We start from the raw sequence: 13,429 nt of genomic DNA on the forward strand, positions 1-13,429 counted from the left end.
CAAACTAAAACATACTGTGACTGAAGTTACTGATGTTTTAAAATTTTCAACATTTAGGTCTTGCAATTCCTTCATCAGATTTATCCCCAAGCAGTATTTCTGGTGCTACTGTAAGTGGCAATTTCTGGCTGTTCATTGCTACCAGAGAAATATATGGAAAGATAATTGATTTTGTAGAGTGCAGCCTTCCCAAACTCACATAGTTCTGTAGTTTCATAGACTGCTCAGGATTTACTAGATACATGATCCTGTATGTGTAAATAAAAACAGCTTTACTTCTTCCTTTGCAAGCTGTAGGCCTTTAATTTCTTTCTTGCCTTATTACACAGGCTAGGTCCTCCAGTACTATGTTCTGTAGAAGCAGCACAGAACAACCTTGCCTCTCACCAAATCAGAAGGAGAAAGCACTACATCTCTTCAGCACTAAATGTGACATTAAAGAAGTTTCTTTAATAGATGCTCTGTATCAGTCTGAGGAAGTTTTCTCTTATTCCTTGTTTGTTTAGAGCTTTATCATAAATGAGGATGGAATTTTGTCAAAGGCTTTTTCTGCACCTACTGAGATAATTATATGGCTTTTCTCTTTTATAGTATAAATATGATTATTTATATTGATAGTTAAACTTTACACCAACTCTGCTTTTCCACAGGTTATCACACTAATTTCTTATTGCTGTTGTAACAAATTACCACAAGCCTGGTGGCATAAACACAAATTTATTCTCTTATATATAATTCTGGAGTCTTACAGTACTAACCTCATCGGGCTGGTTCCTTCTGCAGGCTCTAGGGGAAAATCCATTTCCTTACCTTTTCTCGCTTCTGGAAGCTGCCTACATTCTTTGGGTCTGAACACTTCCCCCTTACTACAATCACTTGCTTCTGTGGTCACATCCACTACTTCTTTGATCTTTGGACTGCCTCTTACTAAGGACCCCTGTGATTGTAACTGGCCAACCTGTATTATCCACTATAACTTCCCTGTCTCAAAATCCTTAACTTAATCACATCTGTAAATTCAAATTTGCTATAAGATTAACATTCACAAGTTCCAGGCATTAGGAATTGGGACATCTTGGTAGGCATTATTCCCCCTAACACAGTCATAGTATCCTCTTTAGATAGTGCTGTATAAAATGCGTTTTTAGTTTGCTAAGAATTTCTGAAACTACATTCATGGGAAATATTTAGTTTGTAATTTCATTTTCTTATAACATCTGTATCTAATTTTTGTATCAAGGTAATGCTGGGTTCATAAAAATGAATTAGAAAGTGTTCCTTCATCTTCAATTGTCTGGAAGTCTGTGTAATTTCTTCCTTACAAGTTTGATGGAATTCATCCATGAGCTCTGTGGGAGTAAATTTCCACTGTTGAACTGTTTTAGACTACAAATTTAATTTCTTTATACATACAGGGTAATTTAGGTTATCAATTTTTAGTAGCTTTTATTCTTAACAAATTTCCCCATCTCATCTACATTATCAATTTTGTTGGCATAACATCATTCATAATATTCCCTCATTAGTCTTTTAATATCTGTAGTATATGTACAGAAATATTCTGCTCCTGGTAATTTATATCTTTTTTCCCCTCCTAATCACTCTAGCTACAAGTTTATCAATTTTACTGGTTTTTTCAAAGAATCAGATTTCAGTCTGATTTCTGCTATTGTTTTTCTGAGTTTTATTTTATTCATTTCTGCTTTGATTTATATTTTCCCTTTGTTTTCCTTACTTTGGTTTACTATGCTCTATGTTTTCTCTTAGTTTCTTAAGTTAGAAATGTAAGTCACTCATTTCAGATGTTCCTTTTCTAATATAAGGGTTAAGTGCTATAAATATTCCTCTACTCATTGCTTTGGCTGCATCTAACAATTCTCAATATATATGGGCCGTCTAACTTTGCACAGTACCATGCTAAAGGAACCTGCACATCAGAAGCATGTTCTCACTTCACAAGATTTTATCTCAATTATTGCCAGTACTGTGTTTTATTTTTATGAGTTCAAAATATTTCCTAATTTCTGTTGTGACTGCTTTTAACACATGGGTTATTGAGAAGCATCTTGTTTAATTTCCAAATATCTGGGGATTTTTCTTGATGTTACTGTAGTTTAATTCTACTGTGGTCAGAGAATACACTTTCAATCTTTTAAATGTATTAAGACTTGTTTATGGACTAGAATATTCTGCTTTTGTTGGGTGGAGGGCTCAATGAATGTGAATATCAATCCATCTGATAATGTTATTTAGGTATTCTATATCCTTATTGATTTTTTAACTTGTTCTATCCATTACTAACAAAAGAGAGTTGAAATCTACAACCTTATAAATGTATCCAACAACAATACATTTATCTATCTTTTCAATTTTATCAGTTTTGCTTCATGTATTTTGAAGCTTTTACTACACGCATATTCATTTAGGATTGTTACACCCCGGTTTCAGCAATTTAATTTTTATGTGCCTTTGTGGGGTTCTCTTCATATTTCTTCTTAAGTTTTGTTGCACTCCTTGAACCTGTGTGTTCAGAGTTTTCACTAAATTTAGAAATTTTTCAACTAGTATTTCTTCAAATTTCTTTTATGCCACCGTCCTTCTGGCACTCCAATTATACATATATTAGACTAACTGATATTGGTCTACAAATTATTGATGCTCTATTCACTCTAGGCTTTTCTGTTTCACTTTGGGGTAGTTTCTATCACTATTGTCTTCAAAATCACTGATCCTTTTTTTCTGTTGAGTCAAATCCTCTGTTAATCTTACCTAGGGTATTTTTAATTTAAGATACCTTATTTTTCATCTCTAGAAGTTCCATTTGGGCTTTCTTACATTTCCAAATTCTCTGTTCATCACAGTTACATCTTCCTCTATCTTCTTGAACATTCAAAGTAAACAGTGTAGTTGCTTTAACATGCTGTTTTCTAATTCTATCCATTCTGTCATTTCTGGATCTGTTTCTACTGATTTATTTCTCTTGGTTATGGCTCATATCTTCCTATTTTTCATATTTCAAGTAATTTGTAGATATCAGATAGTGTGAACTTTACATGTTTAAGTGCTAGATTTTACAGTATTTCTTGTAGTAGTATTATACTTTGTTCTGGCAAAGACCTTTAATTTAATTCTTTCAAGACCTGCTTTAAAAATTTTTGGAGATCTACTGCAGTTTTTAGTGCAAAACTAATTAAGACCTGCTATTATGGCAATACCCTTCTGAGAACTCTACACAATGCCCTGTATGTCAAGGTCTTTCCACTCTGACTGATGGGAACACACCCTATTCCCAGTCTTACGTGAAATCCAAGAACTAGTTAGCCTACTGCCTTCTGATGGTTACTTCTCAGGCCCCAAGTAGTTTCCTTTGGCTTTAACTAGTACTCCACCAAAGATTCAAAGGATCCTTCTTCAACCTTTGGAACCGTCTCTGTGTATAGCTCTCTATTCTCTGGCACTCCACACCTGACTAGCTTCTTTGGCCTTCCCAAATTCCAATCTCCATCTCAACTCTGAGAACCTTCAAGGAAGGTTCTGTTCCAGATTCCCTTCCTGTGCTGTGGCCTGGAAAAACTGTCTCTAGGTAATATGCTCAGACAAGCACAAGGCTCATCTTGCTTCCCCTCTCTCAGAGGTCAGAGTCCCATACTGCCTGTTGTCCAATGTCTGCAAATTACTGTTTTATATATGTACTATCTTTTAGTACAGCTTTTTAAGAGATTCCCATCACACTTAGTCTCTCTAAGCTGAAGTGTCTCCATCTACACACTGAAAACAATATCTGTCTTTTAAAAAGTGCAGAGAGGATTAAAAAAGATGTGAGATATATATATATATATATATATATATATATATATATACACACATACAATGGAACATTATTGGGCCATAAAAAAGAATGAAATTTTGCCATTTGCAATGACATGGATGGAGTCAGAGTATAATGCTAAGTGAAATAAGTCAATTAAAGACAAATACCATATGATTTCACTCATAGGTGGAATTTAAGAAACAAAACAAGCAACGGGAAAAAGAGAGACAGAGAGACAAACCAAGAAACTGAGTCTTAATTACAGAGAACAAACTGATGGTCACCAGAAGGGAAAGGATTAGGGGGATGAGTTAGATACGATGGGGATTAAGGAGTGTATTTGTCATGATAAACACTGGGTAATGTGTGGAACTGAATCACTATATCACACACCTGGAACTAGAATAACACTGCATGTTAACTAACTGGAATTAAAATAAAAACGAAAAATAAAATTATATTAAAAGTGCAGAGAGGATTAAATCAAAGGGTGTATGTCAAGAGCTTGGTGGAATGTTTAGCACAGAATTGGCAAGGCATAACGTACATGCTGTAGCTGTATTACACATAGGCATCATTCCCTCTTCTTCACAAAAATGGTCCTTTGGCATAGCACACAAGTGCCTACAGGGTACTGCTCACGTAACTTTTCTAGAATGCACATAGGACCCGTGTAGAGATGGCCATGTAGGCCCATGATGTCCTAAAAAAATAATGATGCCTTCGATGTCCACTACCTGCAATGTCTTAAGAGTCCTCCTCAGGCTGCACAGCTGTTTTATCTGGCTCTCACCATACGCATTTCTTAGGGCCACTTAAATCAGTATATTTATTATAACATTCTCTTTCCTCTACACTATGCCTTTTTTTTTTCCTGATTTCCCATCTATTGGCACTTCTATATTTGTCTACTTTCAAACAAAAATCTTGTCCTTTCATAGACAATACTATCAAATCAGAGCACTCTTATTTGCACAGATAACTGAGTAGTTCAACTTAGTGGATAAAATTTTCTAGCCAAAAAATGTATTTAAAAATGAAAAAAAAATTTAATCTTGTCCAGGAGCCTGAAGATTCCAGATATTTGTTCCCTGCATATATCAATGATGAGATAAGTAATAGAGAAAAGAAATAAAACCCAAACTGAAGTGTACATGTCAAGACTCAATTATTATGATTCCAAAGCTGGAATACAATGAAGAAAACAAAGGCCCTTCCTTTTTTCACTTCTCCTAAGTAGACCTTAGCCTATAAACTAAGTATCTTTCTTGTAGAAAAAATATTACTTCAATTAGTATTCTTCAAGACTTATAAAATATGTATGTCTAAATTACAGCAGACATAAAATTTAAGAAAGAAAATATTCCACTTTTTTGACAAAGCTTTCCGGGAGAGAATTTTAAAGTGTTAACAGAGAACTACTGTCTTCTCTTACCATAGGAAGGAGACTCCCGTCCATCTTCTTTATCTGATTCTTTATCTTTTCTCCTCCGGTGGTGATGTTTGTGTCCCCGGTGCCTGTGACGCCGACGACTCTCTTTACTAAACGGGACGTGAACACCAATATAAACAGCTCGATGACCTAGCCAAAAGTTCAGAAACATTACTGGTTTTCCAAAAGGGACAAAGGTAATATACACAATAGTATACCAAATTTTACTTTGATAAAAAAGAATTATATATAAGTTAATGTAATTAACAGTGTTATTTCCTGTTCTTTTATTTTACAGAGCACTAAACAGAATGTTACATCATGGGTTAACACCACTGACTGATAAACATACTAGATAAACAGGTTACTTGTGTAAGCATTAGTTTGCAAGGCTAAAAACGTATTTTGAGAAAGAAATCATACTATGCAGACATAAATTTATTCCATCTACATTTAATGTCAACCCTAGGTGACAGAGATTCTTAAGAGATATGTCTTAATGGTAATACTTTATAATCAATATTCACAAATGGACATTTATAAATATTTATTAAAGTTTTGAAAATCCCAAATCAGTAAGGTCCAAATTCCTGAAAGTTACATTAAATGTAAATGGTCCAAATATTCCAATTAAAGGGCATGAATTGTCAGATGGGGGGGGCAATACAATAAGGTTATCATATGCTTCTGGAATATAAAAGGTCACTGCTGATGCTGCATTATTCTGAGTTTGTATTGTAACCAACAAAACAGTTATAAAAGGCAGTCTCTGCTTTTGCCCACTAAATAAAACTTAATCAGGGAACTAGGACAGCTAGCAGCACTATGTCAAATACTGAGGCATGAACTTGATTTCTTAAATAGTTTAAGTAAAGTTCCTATCTAAGCTGTGTGAAGTGAAAGGGGTGGTGGGCTACAAATTTAACTGACTTGCAACCATGCAAAAGCCTTCTGACACACAGCTGCTATTTGTCATTATGTACATTTAAAAATTAACACGCTAAAATATGAATAGTCAAGGACACTTTTCCTAAAAATGTCATTAAAATGGCCAGAAAATAAATACTTCCAAGAAACTCAAGATCTTCATCTTTACATGAGATTTGAATGTACAGCCAATCCTCATTATTTGTGAATTCTTTATTTTCCAGTTTGCCAACTTGCTAAAATTTATTTGTAACCCCAAAATCAATACTCCTAGCGATTCTGCAGTCATTTACAAATATCCAGAGCAGCAAAAAATTTGAATTGCCCAAAACACAGATACCCAGCTAAGTTTGAAAAAGGTGACACTCTTGATTTCTTTCAGTTACCAATATATTAATATCAGTAAACTAAGTAATCACATTCAAAGTAAAAGAGAACTAGACCTACAGAAATACAATGAATTAAAATTATCTGCTTAAACATCCTCCAGGACCTAGTACTCTGCCTAATATATGGTAGGCCCTAGATTTAAAAAAAAAAAAAAAAAAAAAAAAAAAAAAATTGTAGAAATTAACTACCAATATTTTTTAATGTTACCAGAGAATCCCAAAATTAAAAATCATTTATATAGCACTGGGGTGGGGGGGGGGGGGGGAAGCAATGACGAAAATGTTCTGGAATTAGTGTGATGATGGCTATGCAATACAGTGAACATACTCTAAAAAATTAATTACACACTTTATTTTTTTAATGTTTTTATATTGTATTTATTTTGAAAGAGAAAGAGAGAGGGAGCGAGCACAAGCAGGGGAAGGGTACAGAGAGAGATGGAGAGAGAGAATCCCAAGAAGGCTCCACGCTCAGCCCAGACCCTGACCATGAGATCATGACCTGAGCTGAAATCATGAGCTGGATGCAGGAGCGTCTGGGTGGTTCAGTCAGTTGAGCGTCTGACTTTGGCTCGGGTCATGATCTCGTGGTTTGTGGGTTCGAGCCCCGAGCTGGGCTCTGTGCTGACAGCTCAGAGCCTGGAGCCTGCTTCAGATTCTGTGTCTCCCTCTCTCTCTCTGCCCCCACCCCCACCCTACATACACTCTGGCTCTCTCTCCTTCAAAAATAAATAAACATAAAAAAAGAGTTGGACACTTAACCACCTGAACCACCCAGGCACCACTAATTTATACACTGTAAGATGATAAAATTTACGTTAAATAAATTGTACTTCAGTAAGTAAAAAAAAAAATTATAACAAAACTCATGATTACTATCTAATTTTAGTGAAACTATGTTCTTTTGAACACTACGGAAAAATGTCAATTAAAGAGTCACATTCTCATCACTGTGCCCTGGGAATTACAAAGTTGTACTCAAATTAGTATTAATGGGTTCTGGCACATAGCCCCAGTACACCAAGTGAAAATAAATTATAGGAGTTTCCAATTTAGAAAGAATAGATAAACGGGAATATGCCAGAATCCGAAGATTGGGAGCTCAAGCCTTATCGTTTATTTGGCTCTTATTATCACCCTTGGTGTCCTCTGCTATAACTTTTTCTTTCCTTTTTCTTTAACCTTTAACTTTATTCTGTCAAAGACCTATTCAGACAAACTCTGAGATAAACTTAATCTCTTCCTCAAACTTGATACTGAAATTTAGATACATACAAGGTACGTAAAGCTAAAGGCTCTGGGGTAAACAAGGGAAGAAAAAGAACAAACATATAGCTAAGTCTGCTCTTCACGTTCTGAGTCACACATATTTGAGGGGTGACATTAAATGCTAAATGATGGATTCACCACACATTTTAATTGATAAAATTATTGCTAAACATTTCAACTGCCCTAGTCCCTGGAATTCACAAAATCTAACCTTAAACTTATAGATAGCAGAGGTTCCTTCTAGAAGCCCTAGTAAGCCTAGACTTTCAAAGTCAATTTTAGGGGCGTCTGGGTGGCTCACTTGATTGAGTGTCCGACTTTGGCTTAGGTCATGATCTCACAACTCATGGGTTTGAGCCCCACGTAGGGCTCTATGCTGACAGCTCAGAGCCTGGAGCCTGCTTCAAATTCTGTGTTTCCTTCTCTGCCCCTCCCCTGCTCATGCTCTGTCTCTCTCTCTCTCTCTCTCTCTCTTTCAAAAATTAATAAACATTAAAAAATAAAAAATAAAGTCAATTTTAATAAACAGGGCTTTCTTTCATCTCATAATACGGAGAAGACTTATTTGCCTCTTTCCATGTCCTTTTTAAGAGCAATAGATTAAGGCCCCCATATGGTACCAGCTTTCACAAAAAGCTGTAACTTAAAAATGTAGTTCCCAAAAAGACCCCAAAATAAATCTATCAAAACATTTGCCACAAACACCACCCTAACCAAGTATTCAAGGTTAACGTCACCAGGAAGTCACATTGATATGCGTCCTCTGACATGATACCTTGAAAAGAGCATGTCACTTCTGTGGTTTGTTCCCCAAATATCTATCATCTCAGTCTGTTCATATAACATTAGACAAACCCAAACTTAGAGACATTCTCTAATCACTACCCTTCAAATATGCTGAGGTCATGAAAAACAAGGAGAGACCAAGAAACCGTCCTAGAGAAGACCAAGGAGATGGGACAACTACATGTACTACCAGATCCTGAACTGTTCAACTGGATCCTGGAACAGAAAATGCACATCAGTACAAAAACTGGTGAAATCCGAATAAAATTTGTACTCTAGTTAACAGAAATATACCAATATCTTTCTTCATTTTCATTAACTTACGATGGTCATGCTAAAATTTAAAAAAGCTGGGTGAAGGGTATACAGGAACACTCTGTACTATCTTTGCAACTCTTCTGTAAATCCAAAATTATTTCAAAAGGAAAAAAAAAAAAAAAGAAACCATTTGCCAAGACTTGTTCCTGGAAGACAGACTAGCAAATAATTCATTTGCTCCATAATTCTATGCTGAGGTTATTACAGCACTTCAAAAGGCTGATGTAACAGACCTAGAATATGAACATCTAGATGACAACTAGTGATAACTGTAGCTTATTAGTCTGGCACTCTAGTTTGCTAAAAACACATATTACGTAGCTTGCTAGAAATGAAAAAAAAAAAAAAAGAATCAACTGATTTTGCAACTGTGGTATTTTAATTTCCCAAGGCAAGTAATGGTAACCACCAATGAAGTCTGAAAACCATAGATTCTGAAATCTACGTTATGTCAATACTTTCAACAAAGATAATCAAGGAATGTTCTATTAACAGATATGAGTATGGTTACATGGGTGTTTGCTGTATTATCCCTTAAACTATATTTAGAAAAGCGTTAAAACATTCTCCCAAATTGTACGCTCTACCTCACAAAAACGAAAAGTTCCACAAATAGCAGGTAAAGTTTAAAGAACAGTAACAAACTTTCATTAGTAATTTATCCTGCTATACACAGGGTATTTTAAACAAACTTACTTTCTAGTTCTTCTTTTTCAAACTTGGTGTTCACAGTTGAGCTGGTTTTGCCAAGATCCACAACGGCTTCTTCATCAGGACCCTAAAATGAAATTATTCTCATTTACTCATGACATCAATATACACCAAAGACCTTCTACTAATAGGGGCATTATTTGAAATAGTTAAAAAACAGATAACAGATTACCTTCCTCGCAAAGAACCTCACAAATAATTCAATTCTTATTATAGCTAACTGCATTCTTTTTAAATTATTTTTCTAGGCTTTTCTCCCCCCCAATCCACAGAAGATTATTTCAAAATTTCTTGGTAAGAATTGAGGTGACAATTTTTCACTGGTCCTTCTATGGCAGTTTACTAAGTAACTGGTACGTATATTCACTTCAACAGAAAGACCATCCAGATCAGAAATGAGAGAAAACTGGGGCTGAGGGGTGACCCTTAGATATCAATATGGAATGTTTTCTTTATTGTTCTCTGCTCTTAGGTCCTCTAGTTAAAAGTGAACACTGAATGCAGCTATACTGGGTTGTATTATGGTTCCACATAAAATGATCAAAAATGAGTCTATAGATTAAATATGTAGCACCACTTCCACTTGCAAATTAATCAAGGGCCAATCAAAGTTAAGAAGAACTTTTCATTTCTCTGCAAAGAAAAAGCCGTGACAAACTTTAACCTTTAAGGAGATCCTAACTTTGAGTTGTCTAAGTCTACCTTCATATTTGTTCCCTTCCTCAGTTCAACAAAAAGAAACATCTATATCGTAAAATATTGCAGAGACTGTTTTTAAGAGAATAAAATTTTAGCTTTAACTTCCCTTCTGAAGCTTCTAACTTAACTTTGAAAGAAACGTTATTACGCTCGAGATTCTGTGCCACAGATAGAGACAGATGAGCAAATTCCCTTCCCTCGAAAAGTCTTCAATTTGAGCTGTAGCCCTCCCTGGACCCTGGCCCGGCATGCGCCAACTGTAGCTGTGCAAGGAAATATTCGGCCTGGCCAACGTTTCCCAACGCTCGGAGGCCTTGCACCTTGTCTAACACGACCACCACAGGGGCACCCAGACTGGGCGGGCAAGGAGGACGCCACCACTTGCAGTTCCTCGGCAAAGTCTATTCCATTTTAATACTAGGGAACAGTGTACAAGGAGGCAACAGTGGACAAGGACTCTGCTATGTCCAACCAAGCCTGGGACCGGGGAGACACGCTGAAGGAAGACTTTCAAGAGTTTGCAAAGAGATGCCAAGGATCCGAGGAAGAGCTGGCCGATATTGCACAAGCCCGGCTGAACTTCGAGAGGAACACGGAGCAGCCCACAGAGTCTGTGCTGCATACGCGGCCCACTGAGGAACCCAGGATACGAAACGTCGTTCAGCAAACCAATCACACCGGAGAGGGCCCAGCCTATGACGCTTTTGCCAAAGAATCAAAGCAAAACATGAATGCAAGGAAAAGGATGGTCAGGGAAGAGGCTAAGACCCAGAAATGACCTGGAAGGGGCTGGGGGCTTGATGAAGACACAGGTGCATACCCTGGATCCAGTTGTTCAAAGCAGGCAAAAGGATGGGCAACAGGAAATGGGCCCTGTTCTGGCTCAGATGGAATCAAAGTATCACAAACCTTCCAAAAGCAGGAGTAAAGAGCTTTCAAGAAAGAAAATGAATCTAATTCATTCTCTTTGAAGGTCCTTATGCTATGATTGGTACTTTTGCAGGCAACAGAGACCACTGGGGTTATAGAAGAGAATTAAATAATAATAATAATAATAATAACAATAATAACAGCAACATTAATTACATTATTAATGGTCCACTGAATATTACTTTTCTAGAATACTTTTTTATCCATCCAATTCTAGTACTTTTCAAGTTTTGCAAGACACATTTTCATCCATTCCCATTTTTATGGGTGATCTTAATAGTCCAGGATCTCCTCTAACACTCAGAATAAACCAGAAAGAACCGTAACGCAGTTAGCTTCTAACCACTGTCAATGTCCAAGCATAAACTGAAAGACTAGTTTAAGAAAGAATCAAATAGGACGTTGGTTAAAATGATCTTCTGAAATCTCCTCCTACTTCTGATCTACAATATCACACTTTTGTGTAAACCTTTTTTCAATGTATACACTAGATTCATACACAACTGTTCCTTATTATCTAAACTCTGTGTCTAAGTTCTCTTATCTGAAAATTCAGAAACTGAAACAATTTGATTAAGTTTTTAAATCTTTTTTTTTAACGTTTATTTATTTTTGAGACAGAGAGAGACAGAGCATGAACAGGGGAGGGGCAGAGAGAGAGAGGGAGACACAGAATCAGAAGCAGGCTCCAGGCTCTGAGCCATCAGCCCAGAGCCCGACGCGGGGCTCGAACTCACGGACCGTGAGATCGTGACCTGAGCTGAAGTCGGACAGTTAACCGACTGAGCCACCCAGGCGCCCCTGATTAAGTTTTTAAACAAATCCCCTGCTACCCAAACCCTCAATTATATGCTTCCCAAAACTTCCCCGAAACCAAGAAACACTACATTAAGGCAATGCAGATCTTGATATCCAAACTTACTTTCTGAAGGTTAGATATCCAAATATATAATCAGATAGATTTGGCTATCAAGAGTTTTTTGTATAGGACTTTGAAGGACTGGTGTTCAATTTAATACAGAAAACTCAGAGAAGCTAAACGACTTACTAAGGTTCCATATCTAAAGGAGTGGGAAGCAGGCTGTGTAGACTCCAAGATATTTTCATATAATGGACTAACAAAGAAGACCAAAAACAGACACGATTTATGGTTCTTCAAACTGCCTCACAACAATCATATACCCTTAGTAATGAGGAAAGGCTAGAGTAGAAAGTATAGGAATACACACACACACACACACACACACACACACACACAGAGTACAAGAAAGAGTAGTTAGTAATTACCACCCATTAAGCATGTCACACTCTGAAATTTGTAGCTCTCCTCCAGTGATTTCATGCCCAGGTACAAAACACAAGCAGTCTCCTAAAGGACAATTATCCAAGAGGTAGCATACTGTGTATTCTTAAAGGGATTAACTGCTCTCATTCCAAACTTTCATTAGCAGGAACAATTGCCAAGACAGAAAGCTAGGAAGCAAAACATTTTTCTCTTACCCTAACCAAAAAAAACCTCTTTTCTTTCTACACAGATACACTTACATGTTTAGATGTATTACCAACACGATCAGCTAACACTCAAAAATAGCTTAAGTTGGACACCTAAACATCTATCATACAAAAATCCTCCCAATATGTCCAAAAAGTGGCATGTTGAAAAAAGGGTGCCATCAGCATATCCCCTCATGACCCACCCAGCTTTGCTCCCGTTCCATAGTGTCTGTGAAGCCTTAACTAAGTCACTTAACTTAAAGCCAAGTAAGAAGATCATTTTATTGTGACTGGGCTTTCAACAAGAATGTTTTCATGTGTAACTTGCAGAACAAACTAAAGTTCAAACTTTTAAAGTCTAAAAATTTACAATACTAGTTCTGTAAAGACAGGGTTGGGGGGAGGGTTCGTCTGCATTTCTCCCTTCTCTTAAAAATTTCTCGTAGCTTTTCAACAGCTGTGCAACATGAATCAAAAAGGCAACCTGCTATAAATGCATTTACATTAAGGAAGCCACACAAATTGGTCATCTTGACATATTACGAGTAATACAACAAAGTATTCAGGCTGCATAAGGCTAAATACTGAAAATCGCTAAGAACAAAGCCATCAATGCTTCAAGGGGGTAATACGTTTCTGAATTAAATAGACTGCATTTTAAAT

At 36.5% G+C, this 13,429-nt stretch overlaps 1 protein-coding gene across 5 annotated transcripts in view; it reads right to left on the minus strand.

Moving 5' to 3' along the window:
* SLC4A7 (solute carrier family 4 member 7) overlaps positions 1-13,429 on the minus strand; it is a 111,113-nt gene that overhangs the window by 58,443 nt on the left and 39,241 nt on the right. For all 5 annotated transcript variants that reach the window (XM_042955060.1, XM_042955057.1, XM_042955058.1 and 2 more), the window contains exons 2-3: positions 9,629-9,710; positions 5,247-5,393 (exon numbers count right to left, since the gene is read on the minus strand). In XM_042955060.1, the coding sequence (XP_042810994.1) occupies positions 5,247-5,393; positions 9,629-9,710 (229 nt within the window). The remainder of the gene's footprint in view (positions 1-5,246; positions 5,394-9,628; positions 9,711-13,429) is intronic.

This window comes from Panthera leo, chromosome C2, assembly GCF_018350215.1.
Source record: "Panthera leo isolate Ple1 chromosome C2, P.leo_Ple1_pat1.1, whole genome shotgun sequence".
NCBI lineage: Eukaryota > Metazoa > Chordata > Mammalia > Carnivora > Felidae > Panthera > Panthera leo.